At 42.3% G+C, this 20,099-nt stretch overlaps 1 protein-coding gene across 6 annotated transcripts in view; it reads right to left on the reverse strand.

Annotated features, from left to right (window-relative positions):
• Positions 1 to 20,099, reverse strand: part of rabgap1 (RAB GTPase activating protein 1) — a 156,820-nt gene that overhangs the window by 81,507 nt on the left and 55,214 nt on the right. For 5 of the 6 annotated variants that reach the window (XM_029708594.1, XM_029708590.1, XM_029708591.1 and 2 more), the window contains 5 exons: positions 19,857 to 20,026; positions 19,208 to 19,377; positions 17,726 to 17,885; positions 16,620 to 16,713; positions 8,471 to 8,621 (listed from right to left, as the gene is read on the reverse strand). In XM_029708594.1, the coding sequence (XP_029564454.1) occupies positions 8,471 to 8,621; positions 16,620 to 16,713; positions 17,726 to 17,885; positions 19,208 to 19,377; positions 19,857 to 20,026 (745 nt within the window). Of the gene's footprint in view, positions 1 to 8,470; positions 8,622 to 16,619; positions 16,714 to 17,725; positions 17,886 to 18,247; positions 18,255 to 19,207; positions 19,378 to 19,856; positions 20,027 to 20,099 lie in introns of those variants that run through there. The other variant, XM_029708596.1, reaches the window with a different exon arrangement.

Raw genomic sequence — 20,099 nt, forward strand, 5'->3', positions numbered from 1 at the left:
TTGTACTGCATGAATATGTTTTGTAACTGCACAACTACTTGTTGCAAGGCTGCCACATGCAGGTGGAAGGACAGCTATATCCACTCGGGAGCAAGAGGCCATTATAGTTGGCATGGTCCTTCAAGATAATGAAATACGACTCAGAGAAATCCAGGAACGAGTGATACAAGACAACACATACTTCCAGGGAATCGACAGTGTGAGCATTTCCACAATTGACCGTGTCCTCCATCGTAACAGGATGCGAATGAAACAAGTATACAGAGTACCTTTTGAGCGCAACTCACCAAGGGTGAAAGAACTGCGAGCTCAGTATGTGCAAGTAAGTGTACATTCAGAAACATTTACTGTAATCCAGATTGTCTACAGTACTAACACATACTATGTGAATGACATTACTCTTCAGTACATACAATGTATGTGAATCAGAAGTGCATACAGTAGGCCTAATTGTACTCTACAGTATAGCACTGTCTCTGTCCTACATACAGTATATTGTATTTCTACACAAACAATATTTGACTTGGCATCCTTGGACAGACCCCATGAGTTCATATTTGTCGATGAAGCAGGCTTCAATCTAACAAAGAGGAGAAGGAGAAGCCGAAACATGATTGGACAGCGGGCCATTGTTGAAGGCCCTGGTCAACGAGGTGGCAATGTCACAATCTGTGCTGCTATCAGCAACCATGGTGTTCTACATCACCATGTTACACTCGGGCCATATAACACCCAGCCCCTTCTAAGATTCATTGCCAATCTAAGAGATATTTTCTTTGAGCAGCAGGTTCAAGAGCAGCAGGGTCAAGAGCTAAATGCGAATCCCATTCCCACCTATGTGATAGTGTGGGACAATGTCAGTTTCCACCGAGCTGCTCAGGTAAGGGAATGGTTTAACATCAATGGGCAGTTTATGAACTTGTACCTCCCTCCATACTCGCCTTTCCTGAATCCGATTGAGGAGTTTTTCTCCTCTTGGAGATGGACAGTGTATGATAGACAACCCTACACCAGAGTAAATCTGCTGCAAGCCATGGATTTAGCCTGTGGTGATATAGGTGAGGAATCATGTCAGGGCTGGATACGGCACACAAGAGACTTCTTTCCCCGTTGCCTCAGGCGGGACAATATTGCTTGTGATGTCGACGATGTGCTCTGGCCTGACCCAGCCCAAAGACAAGAAGAAGCACATTGATCACATGTTTACTCCTTTGATTTTTGCCCCTTTTAGTATTGTACACTGTAGTACAGTGCATTGTAGGCTGTATACTGTACAATGGACAAATTGTATGGCCCTGAACATTGTGCTTTCCATTTATTAACAGTACTGACTGCTCAATTTCTGTTTTTTTTACCAATAAGTACCATTCTTTGCAAGGCTTTGGAGAACCTCCCTCGTCTTTGTGGTAAATCTTTGTTTGAAATTCACTGCTTGACTGAGGGACTTTAAAGTCATGTTAAACACCATTATTGCACACAGTCCATGCAATTCATTATGTGTTTTTACTCAATAACTTATTCAGGCTTGCCATAAGATACAGGTTGAATAGTTATTGACTCAAGACATTTCAGCTTTTCATTTTTATTAAATTGTAAACATTTCTAAAAACATGAATCCACTTTGACATCATGGGGTATTGTGTGTAGGCCAGTGACGCAAAATCTTAAATTTAACCCATTTTAAATTCAGGCTGTAACACAACAAAATGTGGAAAAAGTCAATTGGTCTAAATATTTTCTGATGGCACTGTATGTGTGAATGTTGTTAAGCGACTACAGCTCAGCTTTTAACACCACAGTGCCTTCCAAGCGTGTCACTAAGCTCGGGGCCTTGGGTCTTAACTCCTCGCTGTGCAACTCGATCCTAGATTTCCTGTCGAGCCGACCCCAGGTGGTGAGGGTAGGCAACAACACCTCCGCCACACTGATCCTCAAGACGGGGGAGGGGGGGGGACCCTAGGGGTGTGTGCTCAGCCCCCTCCTGTACTCCCTCTTCACCCATGACTGCGTGGCGAAACACGGCTCCAACTCAATCGTCAAGTTTGTTGATGATACGACAGAAGGCCTGATTATTAACAATGACGCGACAGCCCACAGTGAGAGAATAGAGCCCTGGCAGTGGTGCCAGGAAAATAACCTCTCCCTCACATCAACCAGGAGCTTATCGTGGACTACAGGAGACAGCAGAGAGAGCACGCCCCCATCCACATCGACGGGGCCCGCAGTGGAAAGGGTCAAAAGCTTCATGTTCCTCTGCGTGCACATCACTGAGGACCTAAAATGGTCTCGCCACACTCATTGTGGTGAAGAAGGCGGAACAGCAGGGAAAGGAAAAGGGGATACCTAGTCAGTTGCACAACTGAATGCATTCAACCAAAATGTGTTCCCCGTATTTAACCCAACCTCACAAACTTCTACAGATGCACCATTGAGAGCATTTTGTCGGGCTGCATCGACGCCTGGTACGGCAACCCAACGCATCACCGGGGGCACGCTGCCTGCCCTCCAGGACATCTACAGCACCCGGTGTCACAGGAAGGCCAAGATGAAGATCATTAAGGACCTCAGCCACCCGAGCCACAGACTGTTCACTCAGATACTGTCCGACAGACAGAGACAGTACAAGTGCATCAGAGCTAAGACAGAGACAAAAAAAAATGAGTATTTTATCAGGCCATCAGACTGTTGAACAGCCATCGCAAGTGTTTTCGATTAGCACCACTTTTCCACTTCATATTAACTAGGCTACTTTTCATATAAAAGTTTCAATTCGCTAGTCTGTCGAGCCGTCTCCTGCTAGAATGGAAGATATGCATCTTCTAGCGATCTATTGATAGGCTAGGCGCCTTGTAGTCATAAAGCGAGCAATGACAGGGAAACAGCAGAGAGGAAAAGGCAAATCGAGAGGTTTCACTCTTGCCAAAATATGTCCAAAATAAGCCCAATGCATTTCTATGGGCTTACTGTGGATCTAAGCTTGTAGCCTGCCTTCCCACCCTTGGGACGACTCCCATTGTTAGGGTGGAGGCATGAGCATCTCGTCATTATAGAATGGGTAATTACAATAAACTGGTCTTAAATACATCTGAAACCAAAGGCATTGTATTTGGTTCAAAAAATGATCTTCGACCTAAACCTCAACTGGAGCTGTCCGTAAAGGGTGTGACCATTGAACAAGATGAAGAAGCTGAACTCCTAGGAATAACATTGGATGGTCAATTATCATGGTCAAGTCATGTTGACAAAGTTGTTGTGACGATGGGGAGAGGTATGTCTGTTATACTAAGATGTTCTGCGCTTGACAAGAAGATCAACTGTACTAGTTGTTCAGGCTTTGATCTTGTCCCATCTTGATTACTGTCCTGTAATATGGTCAGGCGCAGCAAAGAAAGACCTGGCAAAGCTGCAGCTGGCTCAAAATCAAGCAGCTCACCTTGCCCTAAACTGCACACACAGAACTATCAACGACATGCATGATAGTCTGATGGTTGAGGAGAAATTGACTACTTCTCTTCTAGTCTTTTGAAGAAACATTTGTGCGTTGAAAATGTCTAACCACTTGTATAATCTATTAGCACACACTTCAAAACAGACATACATACCCCACCAGACACGCCACCATGGGTTTCTTCACGGTACCCAAACCAAAAACCGATTTAATGCGGTGCTAGTTATGTATAGAGCCATGTCATCATGGTTACTCAGGCAGAAAGTCTAGCTCTAAAAAACAGATATAAAAAAAAAACATATTGTATCACAGTACCTCTACTCTTTCTAAAGATCTAATTTAACCGTACTATTTATAAGAATATGTATATATGAACAGTGTGTAAATAGTATTTCTGTTGTCTCTTAGAGTCTTTCCTATATATAACCTATTTGTTATGTTGTTCTTTTCTATTACTGTTCTGTACTTTGTCATGTATTTATTTGGACCCCATGAAGAGTGGCTGCTGCATGTGCAGTAGCTAATGGGGATCGTAACAGCATGTGAGCGGAGCTTGAGCGAGGAGCGGAACGTGCCCAATTTGTGCCCAATTCGACTGGAGCGAGATTCCCAAAGGATGGAGCCTCTGCCTTTTTGCCCGCTCAATTTTCACTCCAGTAGCGCTCACTTCACCAGCTCAGGGCATGCCCCGGCCCAGCATGCATTTGTAGTCTACTTGTGTGCTGCTATAGCCCCTTGCTTTAGCTACTGTCATGGAGTTCGCTAAATATTTTCAGAAAGAAACTGATAAAAACACGCAGGTGCTAAATCAAGGTGACTTACAAAGATGAGGACTTAGAGCAAGAGAGGGAGTGCGGTGATGTAGTGTCCACAACTAAAGAATCACTGTGGAATGTGAAAAGACACGTATCCCAAAAGCATGATGGTGTACTTGCACATGCTAAAAGGAACAAGAAATCTGATCTCTTAACAGTTTCTTTAATGTATGTTATATTATCTATACAATAGGCCATCATTGATCTTGGCCCAATAGGCCTGGTATATTCCAACTTCCAAGGAGCTTTCCGTTTTGATTGGTTTATTTTTCCTAAAATCCTTTATGCCTACATATAGAAAGAAATCTACAACTCTGCATCCCTGCCCAGCCTGGCAAGAATGGCCAAAAGGGTGTTTATCATCCCCAGTGGCTCTGCAAGCGTGGAGAGGATATCCCCCACTGCTGGCCTGCTCTCCAGGCACCATCACAACCATCGCGTAGGCCTGAAGCCACAGACTCTGACCAAACTCGTGTTTCCCGAAGGCACTGTAGACTGAGCCTAATAAGGCATTTGTTTTTTAATTTATATTTAATTCTAAATAAGTCACAGCCTATATGCACAATTTATAAACTATAATGATTTAACACAACTAAATGTTGTTTAAATGCTGAGCACGTAATGCCCCTAACTCCCTACCAGCCTAGTGCGTCGCACTCGCAAATGCGTCACAATGTATTTATTTGTAGTATATAGCCTTGAAATAATTGAAATAACGCAGCCGAAATAATTCCTTTCGTTCCTTCTTAGGCTCCCTGACTGGCTCCTGACCTATTTAGAGTGTTTATATGCTGTTTAATACCCTGCTTAATATCCGTGTTTAATATGTAGCCTATTTGAAATGATGAGAGCCTCTTACAGTCACCTTTTCACGTTTGTGAAATACTTTTCATTCAAATCATATGGTTTGGTATCAATACTTCAAAACCAAATGGTAGGTCCAGGTAGTCACAAAACAATTGATGGGTGTTGGTTAAATTGTGACATTAATGAATGGAGCGAATTTGGAGCTTCATTTTTTTTTTTTCTGTGAGCGCAGAGCAGTTTTTAACGGAGCGGTTGAAAAGGACACCGGAGCATTCCTATCGCTCAACTCCGCTCACACACCGGATCCTAATAAACTAAACTACTACAGTATGAGTAAACCCCTAATGAGGGGCTGACCAGCAGTCACATGACCTAGAAATCACATTAAGAAGAAATAGGACATTGAAGAATTAGGGGGAAAGGACATAATTACGTTAAAACGGCTGTTAAGTATCAGAGACCGTCACGGTGGGAGTGAGCCTTCATCTTCCACTTAAGAGACTTTATCATCTCCATGATTTAAGATAGGTTTCTTTTTGATTCCTTCATCTGCCCATATGTGTAATGTGAGGACACAAAATGGTCAACCATTTCTATGGTTGACAGGCGGTCTTCAGGCAATCATTCAATCAATAAGTCAAACTGATGTATAAAGCCCTTTTTTTTACATCAGCAGTCACAAAATGACTCTACAGTAAGTGGGTCAAAAAATCCATATAGCGATAAAATGCCTGAATTGATACGATAACAATAAATAGAACAAGACGTTTATAACAATGTGTACCAGTGTTTTTTCTTCTTCTATTCTTTAAACTAGAGAACGACCAAGCCGACTCGATCGGCTTTGCCTCGCTGTATCCAATCATAGCAGTAGGATCAAGTTACAACCCGGCCATTTCTTGACAGATAAACTAGCCAATTGAGTTGTTTCGAATTGTGTCCTTGCAACGGAGTGGTTTAGAGATTTTTTAATTTTTTATTATCCCGATCACGAAAATGACTAAAAATACTAGTTTGATAAGCATCCATGATAACAAATCGTGATGTTACATTGGAGCCATTTGCATTGAATAGATAGTTATTTTATATTCTCAAACTAAACAGCAGTGCCTATATGATGTTCTTCCATACAGGCGTGACATGCTGGAGTGATGCTTCTATGCAAACGGTGTTGATTAGTAGGCTAATAAGTCCCAAATGGATTGTTTATCATTTGTAGATAAACAATAGATTGATCAGCCAAAACAAGCTCAATAACCCAATGCATGCACAGTCTCCTATTGAATATGCATTCACCTGTATTACATTTTACATTCAATTTTAGTCATTTAGCAGACGCTCTTATCCAGAGCGACTTACAGTAGTGAATGCATACATTTCATTTCATGCATTTAAAAAAAATTATTATTATTATTATTATTTATTTTTTTGTGAATAGGCCTAGGCTACATCTTGATTTACCCAGTTTATTAAGAGATTTACCATTCAAATTCAATTATTACCATTGTGTTATGTATTTAGATTGTTTTTACCAAAGTCAAATGAATTGTTTGATAAAAAAAATTATTGCATTATCTCTGGGAAATGTATCAAAATGTTCAAATTTAATGATTTTGAATACACGCCTAAAATATCGGCCTTCGGCCTCCTTGACCCCCAAAAATCGGCATTGCCTCTAAAAAAAAATCCATATTGGTCGTTCTCTACTTTAAACTACTACTACGAGTTTGATGGTTAAAGCGATCAATTGTCCCATTAACATTAACCCATATTAGCAAACTTATTTTCTGTAGTATAGGCTACTTATCATAATGAACGATATAAGCAATATGGCTGCGGTAAGTATAGTTGGTTTATCGTCCCAGCTCTTTTAACCTCCCTGTGGAATATCACGCAGGTGACAGGAATGGAGCTATGACAACAATCCTACGGCATCAAGCATCAGCAGTTATACCACATTATCATTGTACACAAGCTATATTCCACCAGTAGTCTATTGAATATGATGAATAGTCACCTATCGAGCTCGTGAGAATGACCCTGTCGAGCTTGTGAGACTGACCCTGTCGAACTTGTGAGAATGACCCTGTCGAACTTGTGATCGAGTCACATGACTTAGATGATTTAGAGCTGGTCGTCCAACATTTGTAACTTGTAAAACAAAATCTGTTTACCGTTTCCACAAAATTAAATTCAGATGTCCAAATTGAATTCCTTTTAGGAAAAAAAAGAGGTCAAAACATTGACCGATTCTGTTTTAAATTACATTTGTGACATTTTTTTTATAACAGTTCTACTTTCAATTCTATCGTATCAAACACATGGTGGAAAATCTAGAGATCTCTTCAATAAATAAAACATTAAGAGAAAATCAAAGCAATCTGGCATACAATTGGATCAAAACGTTTTTGGGCGGGGGAGGGGGGGGGGGGTCATCAGGTCCACAGGGCTGTGGCCTTGGTTGTACAGGCCTGAAATTAGGGACATGGTCAAACCAGGCATGGTGGCGCCATGGCGACCACAGAGCTGAGCATCCCTGTTTGATGTGACTTGATAGAAAAGCAGCTATCACTTCCCCGGCCTCCTGCCTCTCTTCTCACACCACCTCAACATCGGTAACACAGACTATGATGCTCATACACACAGGCACAACCTTGTGCGCACACCCACACGCATGGGAACGCATACTCTCTCTCTCTGACAATACATAGTCTCTCAAACAAAACACTTTTTTTTTTATACTCTCCTCCACCGAGAAGATTCCAGTGTCACCAGCCAGCACCTCTTAGACAAGCCTATCAAGGCCTCCGATCTACAGACCCATGTTCCCAACGCTGTGGGAACATTTTCAATAACACTCTGGACACTTCTGTGCCCAAGTTACAATAATGATGTAAAACATGTTGAAATGTAAATACACAGGTTCACATCAAAGGTTTCCCCGAGTCATCCACATGAGTCAGTTACATAATGGGCTGCAAATCCCATTGCCACTGAGTGTTTTGAGATCGACGAAATTGCATGGCAGTCGGAATGAGCAGAGTCACTGATCTACAAATCGCCAGGTTTGAAACCCAAATAACTTATCGTGATCAAGATGAGTGATTCTGTGCCTCACCCTGCTCAAACTGAACAACTCAAACAATCAGTAAGCTATGCCATTAACCTCAGGTTAGGTAAGAGGTAAGGGGTCACAATGTGAATGGGGTCAGGCAGAGGGGAAGCGAGAGGGTCCACTCCTGTCAAAATCTGTCCATTCGGAAATACAGCGATAAGAAGACCTTCCTTCCTGCCTTTGGGACAACGACTCCCATTGTTAGGACGGAGACAAGACCATCTCGTCATTATATACACAGTATCTCTGGGTCAGGTTAGGTAAGAGCTCAGTGGTCAGGCCTACCTTGGTGATGAGGGTGCGGTACTCCTCTACCTGGTGGTCGTTGTTATGGCAACCGGCCAGGAGCTGCCATACCTCTCCCCTGAGGGCCTCTGGTACGCCACTACGTACCAACGCCGGGAGCTGCTTGGGACGCACCGACAGGTTCAGGTGCCTGGGGACAGAGGGAGGGAGAGAGACAGGTTATCATAACAATCAGAATTATGTAACAGGTGTAGGGTGAAGTTGCCCCTGGACGCTAATCTTGGATCAGTTTAGCATTTTTCCCACTAATGCCGCATTTCCAACAAAGATTTACCCCTGTTTTTTTACGCAAAAGTATAATACTTTTCTGTTTCCCTCTACGCGGGCCGGCACCTGTGCCTCACTGGACCATGGCGCCTGCGGACCTGCTCGAATTTGAAGCCAAGGCAAGGCCCTTTGTACTTTTCAGCTGGTATTTACTGTAACAAGGGCTAACTGTGAACGACTTGTGGTGAGCAGACTTGTAAAGAGTCCTTCTCACAAAGCAACAGTCTTGAGTGGCGCAGAGGTTGTTGATTCTGCTTGCCACAAGTCTTTAGTGTTAGTGAAACACTAACACTAGAGCTTACATTGACATAAAACACTGGCAGCCCACTGGTGTGGGGATAAAGGCATCAGCATGCTTTAGTTGATGGTGCCTAGCCGAAACCAAACGAGTATGTTCGCATAATCCCTTAAAAGACCTTCGCTTGAAAAACAAGGAAAAAATGTTTGTCCATTTTGAGACACTGTAGGCAATACTCACTTTCTCAAAATAGTCAGAATTAATCTAATATAACTCAAGAAAAATGTTTAAAAAAAAAAATATATATATATATATATGCTTTTGCAGAGGAAATCTTAGTGGCACAATTTTACATCTAACTAAGACATTTGGTGCAGTATTTCTCAATTAATAAATGTGCATGAAAACAAGTCCTCTCATTGAATGATAGAGTCTACGACAACAAAGGCATAGACTTCGGCTTGTCTCGAGAAAAAAATGTTGTTTCCCCGAACAGCCAAAACATCACAAAATGTTGTCACAATATATATTCACAAATTCTTCCAAACTGTTTCGGCTGGGAAGCATGCGTATGCCTTAAAGGCGTCAGCATGGTTTAGTTCGTTCGGCTAGGCCGGCTATTCCCAAACTGTGGGTACGCGCAATTCCGTCGGGGGTACGCCAAATAAAAATGCGATTCACATTTTCAAACAGTCCATTTAGACCTTCCAACATTTGGGTGATGTTTTTTCTCGCATGAGTAGCCTCGTTTTACCGCCAAAAATAAAATTAAACCACCAAGAGGCTCTTGCTGCCAAGGGAATGCCTGACAGCTTGAAAGATGTTTTTGACACTACAGTGAAAATGGTTAACTTTGTTAAAGCAAGGCCCCTGAACTCTCGTGTATTTTCTGCATTATGCAATGATTTTTCACCTTTATTTAACCAGGTAGGCAAGTTGAGAACAAGTTCTCATTTACAATTGTGATATGGGCAGCGACCATGTAAAGCTTTTACAACATACAGAAGTGTGCTGGTTATCAAGGGGCAAAGTATTGACACGCTTTTTTTAAATTGAGAGTCGAGCTTAAAGTTCTCTTTACTGACCATCATTTTCACTTGTCTGACCGCTCGCACAATGACGAGTTTCTCACATGACTGGCCTATCTGGGTGATGTTTTTTCTCGCCTGAATGATCTGAATCTAGGATTACAGGGACTCTCCGCAACTATATTCAATGTGCGGGACAAAATTGAGGCTATGGTTAAGAAGTTGGAGCTCTTCTCTGTCTGCATTAACAAGGACAACACAGGTCTTTCCCTCATTGTACGATTGTTTTGTGTGCAAATGAACTGAAGCTTACGGACGACGTCAAATGTGATATAGCGAAGCACCTGAGTGAGCTGGGTGCGCAATTACGCAGGTACTTTCTCAAAACGGTCGACACAAACACTGGATTCGTTATCCCTTTCATGCCCTGCCTCCAGTCCACTTCCCAATATCTGAACAAGAGAGCCTCATCGAAATTGCAACAAGCGGTTCTGTGAAAACTGAATTTAATCAGAAGCCACTGCCAGATTTCTGGATTGGGCTGCGCTCAGAGTATCCTGCCTTGTCAAATCGCGCTGTTAAGACACTGATTCCCTTTGTAACCAAATATCTATGTGACAGTGGATTCTCGGCCCTCACTAGCATGAAAACTAAATACAGGCACAAGCTGTGTGTGGAAAATGATTTAAAACAGACTCTCCAATACAACCCAACATTGCAGAGTTATGTGCATCCTTTCAAGCACACACTTCTCATTAACCTGTGGTGAGTTACTCACAATTTGATGAACAAATAATGTTTTATATGTAAGATGGCTAAACAAAGAGCAAAATTATTGATTAAAAGCTCTTTGTCACTTCCCACGAGCCGGGTTGTGACAAAAACTCACACTCATTCTTATGTTTTAATAAATGTATCGTATAGTGTGTGTGTGGCAGGCTTACAATGATGGCAAAAAACAACATTTGAGAGTGCGCTGACCCTGGTGCTAGAGGGGGTACGCAGCTGGAATGTTGGAAGGGGTACGCGACTATAAAAAGTTTGGGAACCACTGGGCTAGCTGAAACCGAACAAGGGTGCTCTCACACTCCCTTAAAAGACCTTCGCTTGAAAAACGAGAAAAAAGCTGCAATAGTACTATTTGTCTATTTTGAGACGCCATAGCCAGTATACACTCAGTAAAAATAGTCAGAATTAATATAAGATTACTCAAGAAATCTGTCATAAATTTTGACGTTTTTGCAGAGATCTTAGTTGCACAATTTTACATAAAACTAAGATGTTTGGTGCAGTATTTCTTTTTTTATGAAAACGAGTCGTCTCTCGTTGAACAACAACGACTTTCTTGAAGAATCCCTACTGTTGACCAATCACCGACGAAGGAGTGTGGATTTCAGCTACCGACTTCAGCTTGCCTCTAGAAAAAAATGTGTGTGCCCGAAGTCCAAAACAAACAAAAACGTCACAAAATGTCAGCATAACATACAGAACCAGTCAAAGGTTTGGACACACCTACTCATTCAAGGGTTTACTTTATTTTTACTATTTTCTACATTGTAGAATAATAGTGAAGACGTTATTCTGAAATAACACATACGAAATAACACATATGGAATCATGTATTAACCAGAAAAGTGTTAAACAAATCAAAATATATTTTATATTTGAGATTCTTCAAAGTAACCACCCTGATGACAGCTTTGCACACTCAGGGCATTATGGGGTATTGTGTGTACATGGGTGAATGTTGTATTTATTTAATCAATTTCGAATTCAGGCTGTAACACAACAAAATGTGGAATACGTGAAGGGGTATTAATACTTTCTGAAGGCACTGCATATACAGACCCACAAGTTATCTGTGTCTCTTATGTACTATATCCAGCTGAAATGATCAGGAGGTCGGGGATCATGAGGGTGTAGTTGTCGTATCTGATGGGCAGAGGAGAGAGAGATATGTGTGTCCTGAGGAGCCAGATAGAGAAGGGAGAGAGGGCGAGAGAGAGAAAGGTGAGGCTCTCTCTGATCAGGACAGACCGAAAGATAGAGCCTACCCCTGGCTCTTGCCAGAGGCCTCGGCAGCGGGCGGGGATTACAGTCACAATGTCAGGCAATATATGATCAGGTTCCACACCACACACCCCTAAGAAGGCTAAGAACATTCCAGATTAATCGCCCCCCACTCTCATTCAGTTGATTAGTTTTATTGTTTATTTGTCCCGAGGTACTTCGTTGGTTATGCATTGCAACGTGGCATTTATTTTCTGCTCAGATAAAACAGTTGAAACAAGACAGGGTGTACTTTGAGTGTGATGTAAGTGAAACCAGCTTCTGGTCCTCAGGGGGTTGGCCATACAAAAAAAGTCTCCCACTGACTCCCAGAGCCCTGCATCGAGTCGCACAACACACCACAGTGCCATTTGCGTTACATAATTTATTTACTATTCTTTGCCAGTTAGAATGAAAGCAGTTTTCTTATACATAGCCATTTTATTTCAGTCAGCAGAGCCATTTTGAAGAGACACCATAAAGCACACTTTCAGACACTTACAACATTTGGGTTATTATTACAAAGTATTTAGTAATGTTCTACACAGTTTTAGTGTAATTTTACGATTTCACTAATATAAACGATTTAGTGATGAGCCAAACTGGATATTGCTTCTCTAAGGTTTTATTAAGCAGGATCCCTGAGATGACTAATAAAGGAAATGACGGACAGTCATTTTCAGTGATCTACAGTTGAAGTTGGAAGTTTACATACACCTTAGCCAAATACATTTAAACTCAGTTTTTCACAATTCCTGACATTTAATCCTAGTAAAAAATCCATGTTTTAGGTCAGTTAGGATCACCACTTTATTTTAAGAATGTGAAATGTCAGAATAATAGTAGAGAATGATTTAGTTCAGCTTTTATTTCTTTCATCACATTCCCAGTGGGTCAGAAGTTTACATACACTGAATTAGTATTTGGTAGCATTGCCTTTAAATTGTTTAACTTGGGCCAAACGTTTTGGGTAGCCTTCCACAAGCTTCCCACAATAAGTTGGGTGAATTTTGGCCCATTCTTCCTGACAGAGCTGGTGTAACTGAGTCAGGTTGGTAGGCTTCCTTGCTAGCACACGCTTTTTCAGTTCTGCCCACAAATTTTCTATAGGATTGAGGTCAGGGCTTTGTGATGGCCACTCTAATACCTTGACTTTGTTGTCCTTAAGCTATTTTGCCACAACTTTGGAAGTATGCTTGGGGTCATTGTCCATTTGGAAGACCCATTTGCGACCAAGCTTTAACTTCCAGACTGATGTCTTGAAATGTTGCTTCAATATATCAACGTAATTTTCCACCATCATGATGCCATCTATTTTGTGAAGTGCACCAGTCCCTCCTGTAGCAAAGTACCCCCCCCCCCCACCACAACATAATGCTGCCACCCCCGTGCTTCACGGTTGGGATGGTGTTCTTCAGCTTGCAAGCCTCCCCCTTTTTCTTCCAAAAATAATGATGGTCATTATGGACAAACATAATGTTGTTTCATCAGACCAGAGGACATTTCTCCAAAAAGTACGATCTTTGTCCCCATGTGCAGTTGCAAACTGTAGACTGGCTTTTTATGGCGGATTTGGAGCAGTGGCTTCTTCCTTGCTGAGCGGCCTTTCAGGTTATGTCGATATAGGACTAGTTTTACTATGGATATAGATACTTTTGTACCTGTTTCCCCCAGCATCTTCACAAGGTCCTTTGCTGTTGTTCTGGGATTGATTTGCACTTTTCGCATCAAAGTACGGGGTAACCTTACCACACGATAGCTACTAAGGCCTTTTCTCACTTTGTCTTTCCTTGATTACTCACTTGATTACTCAGCTGTATCGTATCGCAACTGTATTGGAGGAGAGGTCCCTCCGCTGTTACCTTCTTCTCCAATGGGAAATGATACTATTAGAAATTGGAAAAGCACTCACATATCAGAGGTACTGTAATACTGGCAAGATCAGTGTGTTGGTTTTTTATTTTTCATTAGACAATTAATGAGGCTAACCATGTTGAAGGATTCCAGAGTTTACTTCTACAGCAACTGTATATGCTGTCATGAAATGGATTAGAGCAAGCCCTTTTAATGAAAGTAGGCCTTAAGGATGACATGCACAGGAGACAGACATTATTAGCAAATATCACTATCACGAGAGTGTACAGAAAGGAATATTTTAAGGTTGATTTTATTTCATTTCAAAATACATGTTGCTTGAAATCAAGTTGCAATTGGTTTGCGGCATGTTATGTAATTAATATGCAGTTCACCATTATCACCACAAAGTGACAGCACTAGCATTTGCATTATAATCTAGCTTTACTACATGTAACAAACCACTAGCTAGGTAAAATCAAATCACAAAATCAAATTGTATTGGTTGCATACACAGTTAGCAGATGTTATTGCGGGGTGTAGCAAAATGCTTGTCTTCTTAGTATGTTTCTTGATTGAAACTAAGAGGTCAATACACCTGGATGAAATATAGTTGTGTTTTGGAGGAAGCAGACGAAGAGCTAGGAGAGACAGATTGGTGAGGGGGGGGAAGAGAGAGGTTGATAGCTAGCTAACTTTTGATGTAAACAATGTGGCCATCAAACATTGGACTCGTATGCTAGCTACATTTAGTTTCGTTCTATTGTTGGCTGTCATGAGATAAATTAATTTATCTCGCTGGCTAACAAGGTAAGGGTATTTGGTTATTTGCTGTGCTAGCCAAAGATACAGGCTGAGAGACTAGGATTCCGTTCTGATTTGCATGTCAATTTCATAATAAATGTTGTGTTCTTCTAACAGTTGCTAAGACGAAACTCAGCCGTTATTGTTGCAAATGATATTATTTTGGATGTAGCAGTCGGGCTAGCTAGCATTCTAACTAGATATAGTAACTATGTTATGATTAGCATAGCTAGTTAGCATCTACATAAAAAAAATGTTGATTGTATTTGCAGTTGATTGGCGACAATGCCATGAACATATATTCAGCATAACATTCAGACAAGCATTCTAATATATTTACAACCAAAAAGTAATGTGAAATCCACTCATAACTTATGATAAGCAATATATTTAGACTAAGCTTTGTCTGGGCTTGATAGCCAGCTAGCTAAGATAACTGCAGGCTAAATAGGCGAAGCATTGCATCATGGGAGACTAAATGTACCCTGGGAATCATAGTATGCTGTAGACGAGGGCAATACAGCAGCTTTAAAATGGAATTGTGCAGTATGATTAACAAAACTATAAAACATCAAAATGTGTATACAATCTTACACTATTGCATATATACTAACAGCATAATAATTTGTTATAATGTGGCGGAATTGTCCTTTAACGGCAAAGCATTAAAGGATTTGTGAGGCAAAAAAACACCTTGTATGTGCTGTATTAGACATAGAAGAAAGCTAAATGTGCTCCCTCCCTCTTCCCTCCCATCCGGTCTGAAGTCTGGGTTGAAGGGAACAGAGCGAAAGGGGAACTACAGATGTGACCGTCACGTCACGGCAGAAGACAGAAGATACTGAGCGTCTCTAATTAAATTTCTGGACTTTTTAATTCAATTCATCACAAGGTTTTGATTAAGAACAAGAAAGAGTAAGGGGAGCGGGAAATAATCTTAATTAGGTGGTTATCTGGATGTGACAACACACACATACACCTCTTTCTTTTCCTTGCCACTTCCAGAGATTAAAATATCTACATCATTTCCCACCACCCATGAATGAGTTCTCAAATTAGGAATGTGTGTGTGTGGATATAAGTGTGTGTGGATTTTGACTGTGTGTGTGTCCATCCTTAGTATTAACTATAGGAACTCCGTATGTATGAAGCATAAGTCTATATTTTACAAGCACAAGGTGTTAGTTTGCTTTTCTTATCATCGTGATTACCACAAAAATGTTCTGTCAAAGAAAGATTATGAAGAATCAGACCACGGTACATTATAAAAGACTGCTGACCTACAAGGAACATTGTAAAGAAGGCCATAATTTGGGTCGTAACTCAGCTAGAGGGCCACTCTATCACCCTGCCAGCAGTAAGTCCCCTCATCTCTCTCCCTGACATGCCTCCCTCCATGCCTACGGTGACTGATCAACAGGAAAATCAAAAGCCCACCACCACATCAATCTTTCTCCTGGCAGCCTGGCCAGCCAGGCAGGGAGCTCAGCTCTAAAGGCTCACTGGCATCTTCAGGCACACTAAGTAAACGGCAGCTCAGTGGTAGCTGCTTTCTCAGTACAGATCGTTCACTGAGCAAAGAACCTGCTGCCTGGTGGTGCCAGACTGGTACAGCTGGTGGTAAGGTCTTGTAAGGTGAAATAAAGTTAAAAATCCCCTCCTCTTTAACCTTCCGTTTGTTTATGGTTTTCATTTTCTATAACACCACTGAATGTTGAGCTAAATTAAGATGAGAAGTTCAAAATATATCGGATGATTTACACGAAGGCAAGGTATGATATTCCTAATACAAACTGATTAACCTGCAGTAAAGTGGGTATGTGAGGTTGAGAGGGAGCAGAGTCATGTAAAGTATGATCAGTGAGATGAGATCTCCTCCCGGACTCACCATTTAGACAGCAGGTCTCCCCAGGTCTCCAGGATCTTCTCAGCACACTCCTTTGACACGTCTCCTGAGCCACTCAGCAACGGCTCGTCGTTGTCTGACAGAATAGAATTTAAAACCACTTTATTGTCCACCTTGCAAAAATAAACATGAGCTCTGCGCCAGAGACAGAGGGCGCGTCCCAAATGGCACCCTATTCCCGGGACGGTGCACTACTTCTGATCAGGGCTGTGGTCAAACGCAGTGCACTTTATAGGGAATAGGGTGGCATTTGGGATGAACAGAGACTTGAAGGGTTGACATACCAACGTAGTTGACCTGGGCTAGAGTACATAAACATACTGTACGTATAGCGTCTTACTAGACTGGTAAACACACAATCAGCCATGCCGAGACTAAACTACGGCACATAACAGGCTGGCTAAACAGGAGACAAACCGAGTGGTGTGTGTGTGTGTGTGTGTGTGTGTGTGTGTGTGTGGGGGGGGGGGGGGGTACTGACATTGAGACAGACAAATAGACCTAGCTGTCACACATCAAGAATGGCATAATACATACTGTACAGGGAGAGGAATAAGGCACAAACAGACAGGGTGAGGCTACTACCCAATCCCAAACCGACCATATCGTGTTCACTAGGGCACGTTGTAGCAAAAATGTTTTGTTACCAAAAAATGGTAATTCATTTTTTTGGGGGGGGGGGATTTGAGAGGATTGGATAGGTGGAATTTCTGCCTTACTGCATACACCTGTCTAATCCTCTCAGAAGTCAACAAGTGCCCAGGGGGTAGGGGAAATGAACAGTACATAGACCAGGGGTAGAGGCTAGGGGTTCATTTCGGATGGAACTATAGAGACAGGAGGGCAACAAGGACTATCCTTTATTCTTACTACCACAGATTTAGCAGATTTTTTAAGAATACACTTGCAATGATTGTGATATGTGGTTGTTTTACCTACTTTATAGTAAGTCACTCTGGTGAATAAGGGTGTGTACTCAATGACTCAAATGTAAATGTAGGGGAAGAGAGCTCTTCTGACCTCAATCGGACTTCCTGGTTAAATTACGGTTAAATACAATGTAAAATTTGGGTTGCTCAGACAGTCACCTTCCTCCTCATCATCCTCGGGAGGCGATGGCACCATGGAGCCGTGGGAGGAAGCCTGCAGGATGTTGGGGCTGGCTGTCGTTTTCTTCCTCTCCCTCTCTGACTCACTCTCCAGGCTCAGCACCTCATACAGGGTATCGTTGTTACTCTTACGCTCCATCTGGAGGAAGCAGGGTATAGAGTCACATGCACACTTCCTGTCATGGATCAAAAAGCATTGGATTCGTGTCGTTGATACTGTTATGCTACATCTGGGAACGGAGGAAAGGAATGGTGTTACATACAGGGTCAAGACAATAGGTGACCACATTGACTAGCAGTTACATTGTTAAAGAAACTAAAAAAGAGCCCTCTCACAATTCATGTTGGGTTAACACAAATTAAGTCTAGACTAAAAAGTATGTTCAGTGTTGGTTCTCCATTGAGATTTTCAGGGAAACCGGGAGATGCCCATAATGTTTAAGTGTTTGGTCTTCCATGGTGTCTGTCTCACCCGTCTGAGTTTCAGCTAGGAGGTCTCACCTGTCTGAGTTTCAGGTAGAATGTCTGTCTCACCTGTCTGAGTTTCAGCTAGGAGGTCTCACCTGTCTGAGTTTCAGGTAGAAGGTCTGTCTCACCTGTCTGAGCTGCACGTAGAAGGTCTGTCTCACCTGTCTGAGTTTCAGCTAGAAGGTCTCACCTGTCTGAGTTTCAGGTAGAATGTCTGTCTCACCTGTCTGAGTTTCAGGTAGAAGGTCTGTCTCACCTGTCTGAGCTGCAGGTAGAAGGTCTGTCTCACCTGTCTGAGCTGCAGGTAGAAGGTTTGTCTCACCTGTCTGAGTTTCAGGTAGAAGGTCTGTCTCACCTGTCTGAGTTTCAGGTAGAAGGTCTGTCTCACCTGTGAGTTTCAGGTAGAATGTCTGTCTCACCTGTCTGAGCTGCAGGTAGAAGCTCTCACCTGTCTGAGTTTCAGGTAGAAGGTCTGTCTCACCTGTCTGAGTTTTAGGTGGAAGGTCTGTCTCACCTGTCTGAGTTTCAGGTAGAATGTCTGTCTCACCTGTCTGAGTTTCAGCTAGAAGGTCTCCCCTGTCTGAGTTTCAGCCAGAAGGTTTCACCTGTCTGAGTTTCAGGTAGAATATCTGTCTCACCTGTCTGAGCTGCAGGTAGAAGGTCTGTCTCACCTGTCTGAGTTTCAGCTAGGAGGTCTCACCTGTCTGAGTTTCAGGTAGAATGTCTTTCTCACCTGTGTGAGTTTCAGGTAGAATGTCTGTCTCACCTGTCTGAGCTGCAGGTAGAAGGTCTGTCTCACCTGTGTGAGTTTCAGGTAGAATGTCTTTCTCACCTGTCTGAGTTTCAGCTAGATGCTCTCACCTGACTGAGTTTCAGGTAGAATGTCTGTCTCACCTGTGTGAGTTTCAGGTAGAATGTCTGTCTCACCTGTCTGAGCTGCAGGTAGAAGGTCTGTCTCACCTGTCTGAGTTTCAGGTAGAATGTCTGTCTCACCTGTCTGAGTTTCAGGTAGTAGGTCTCGGTGTAGTTGCGTTTGCTGAAGGGCCAGAATAGCCTCTCGTTGGGTGAGCAGACTCTGACCCTGGTCTCCAGAAGGAAACGAACAGGCTCCTCCACCTCAGTGATCACCAGGTCTACCGCCGTCGTCATGTACATGAACTTATCTGTTGGACATGACCCATAACCGCCATTAATATAACCGTTATAGCTGTGGTCATGTACATTTACAGGGCAAATATAAGCACCCACCTAATTAGTGTTATACATGAACTTATCTGTTGAACATAACCCATAACTTTAATTAACTTTCATTAATAAATCCTTACAGCGGTGGTAATGTAAATTGACACAACACCTCTTAAATTGAACCGTCAAAGTTGTGGACCTGTACAATAACTTATCTGGAACACAAACATCCTCAATATAACAGTTGCTGTGGTCATAGATATGAATTTGTAACAGGAACAGTGGTTAGCTATGTAAATGACATCAGCCAGACAGCCACGGTCCGGCTATGAACCATCTGGGGGCATCATCCTTAGAGTCCTGATCATACACAGACAGGAAGAATACCATGTTAACGTGGCACTATATAACAACCTGTGGACATATCATTGCATGTTGGCCGTCTGGCCTGCCGTACCTTTGGGCGTCTCCTCGTTAACAGCCTGGAACTGAGGTGTGTTGGGATTCCAGCTCCCTGTGATGATGTAGGACTTCCCATCGGAGGACTTCCCCATAGACTCCAGGTCAAGCAGGTGCATGTCACTGTTCTTCACGTTCTTTCCTGGACTCAGCAGGAGGCCGAAGCACCTGGAACACACACACCGAGCAGGCGTTCACAGACACACAGAGACACACGTCATAAGAGTGGAACAAGGTGGAA

Source organism: Salmo trutta, chromosome 23 (assembly GCF_901001165.1).
Source record: "Salmo trutta chromosome 23, fSalTru1.1, whole genome shotgun sequence".
Classification (NCBI taxonomy): Eukaryota; Metazoa; Chordata; class Actinopteri; order Salmoniformes; family Salmonidae; genus Salmo; species Salmo trutta.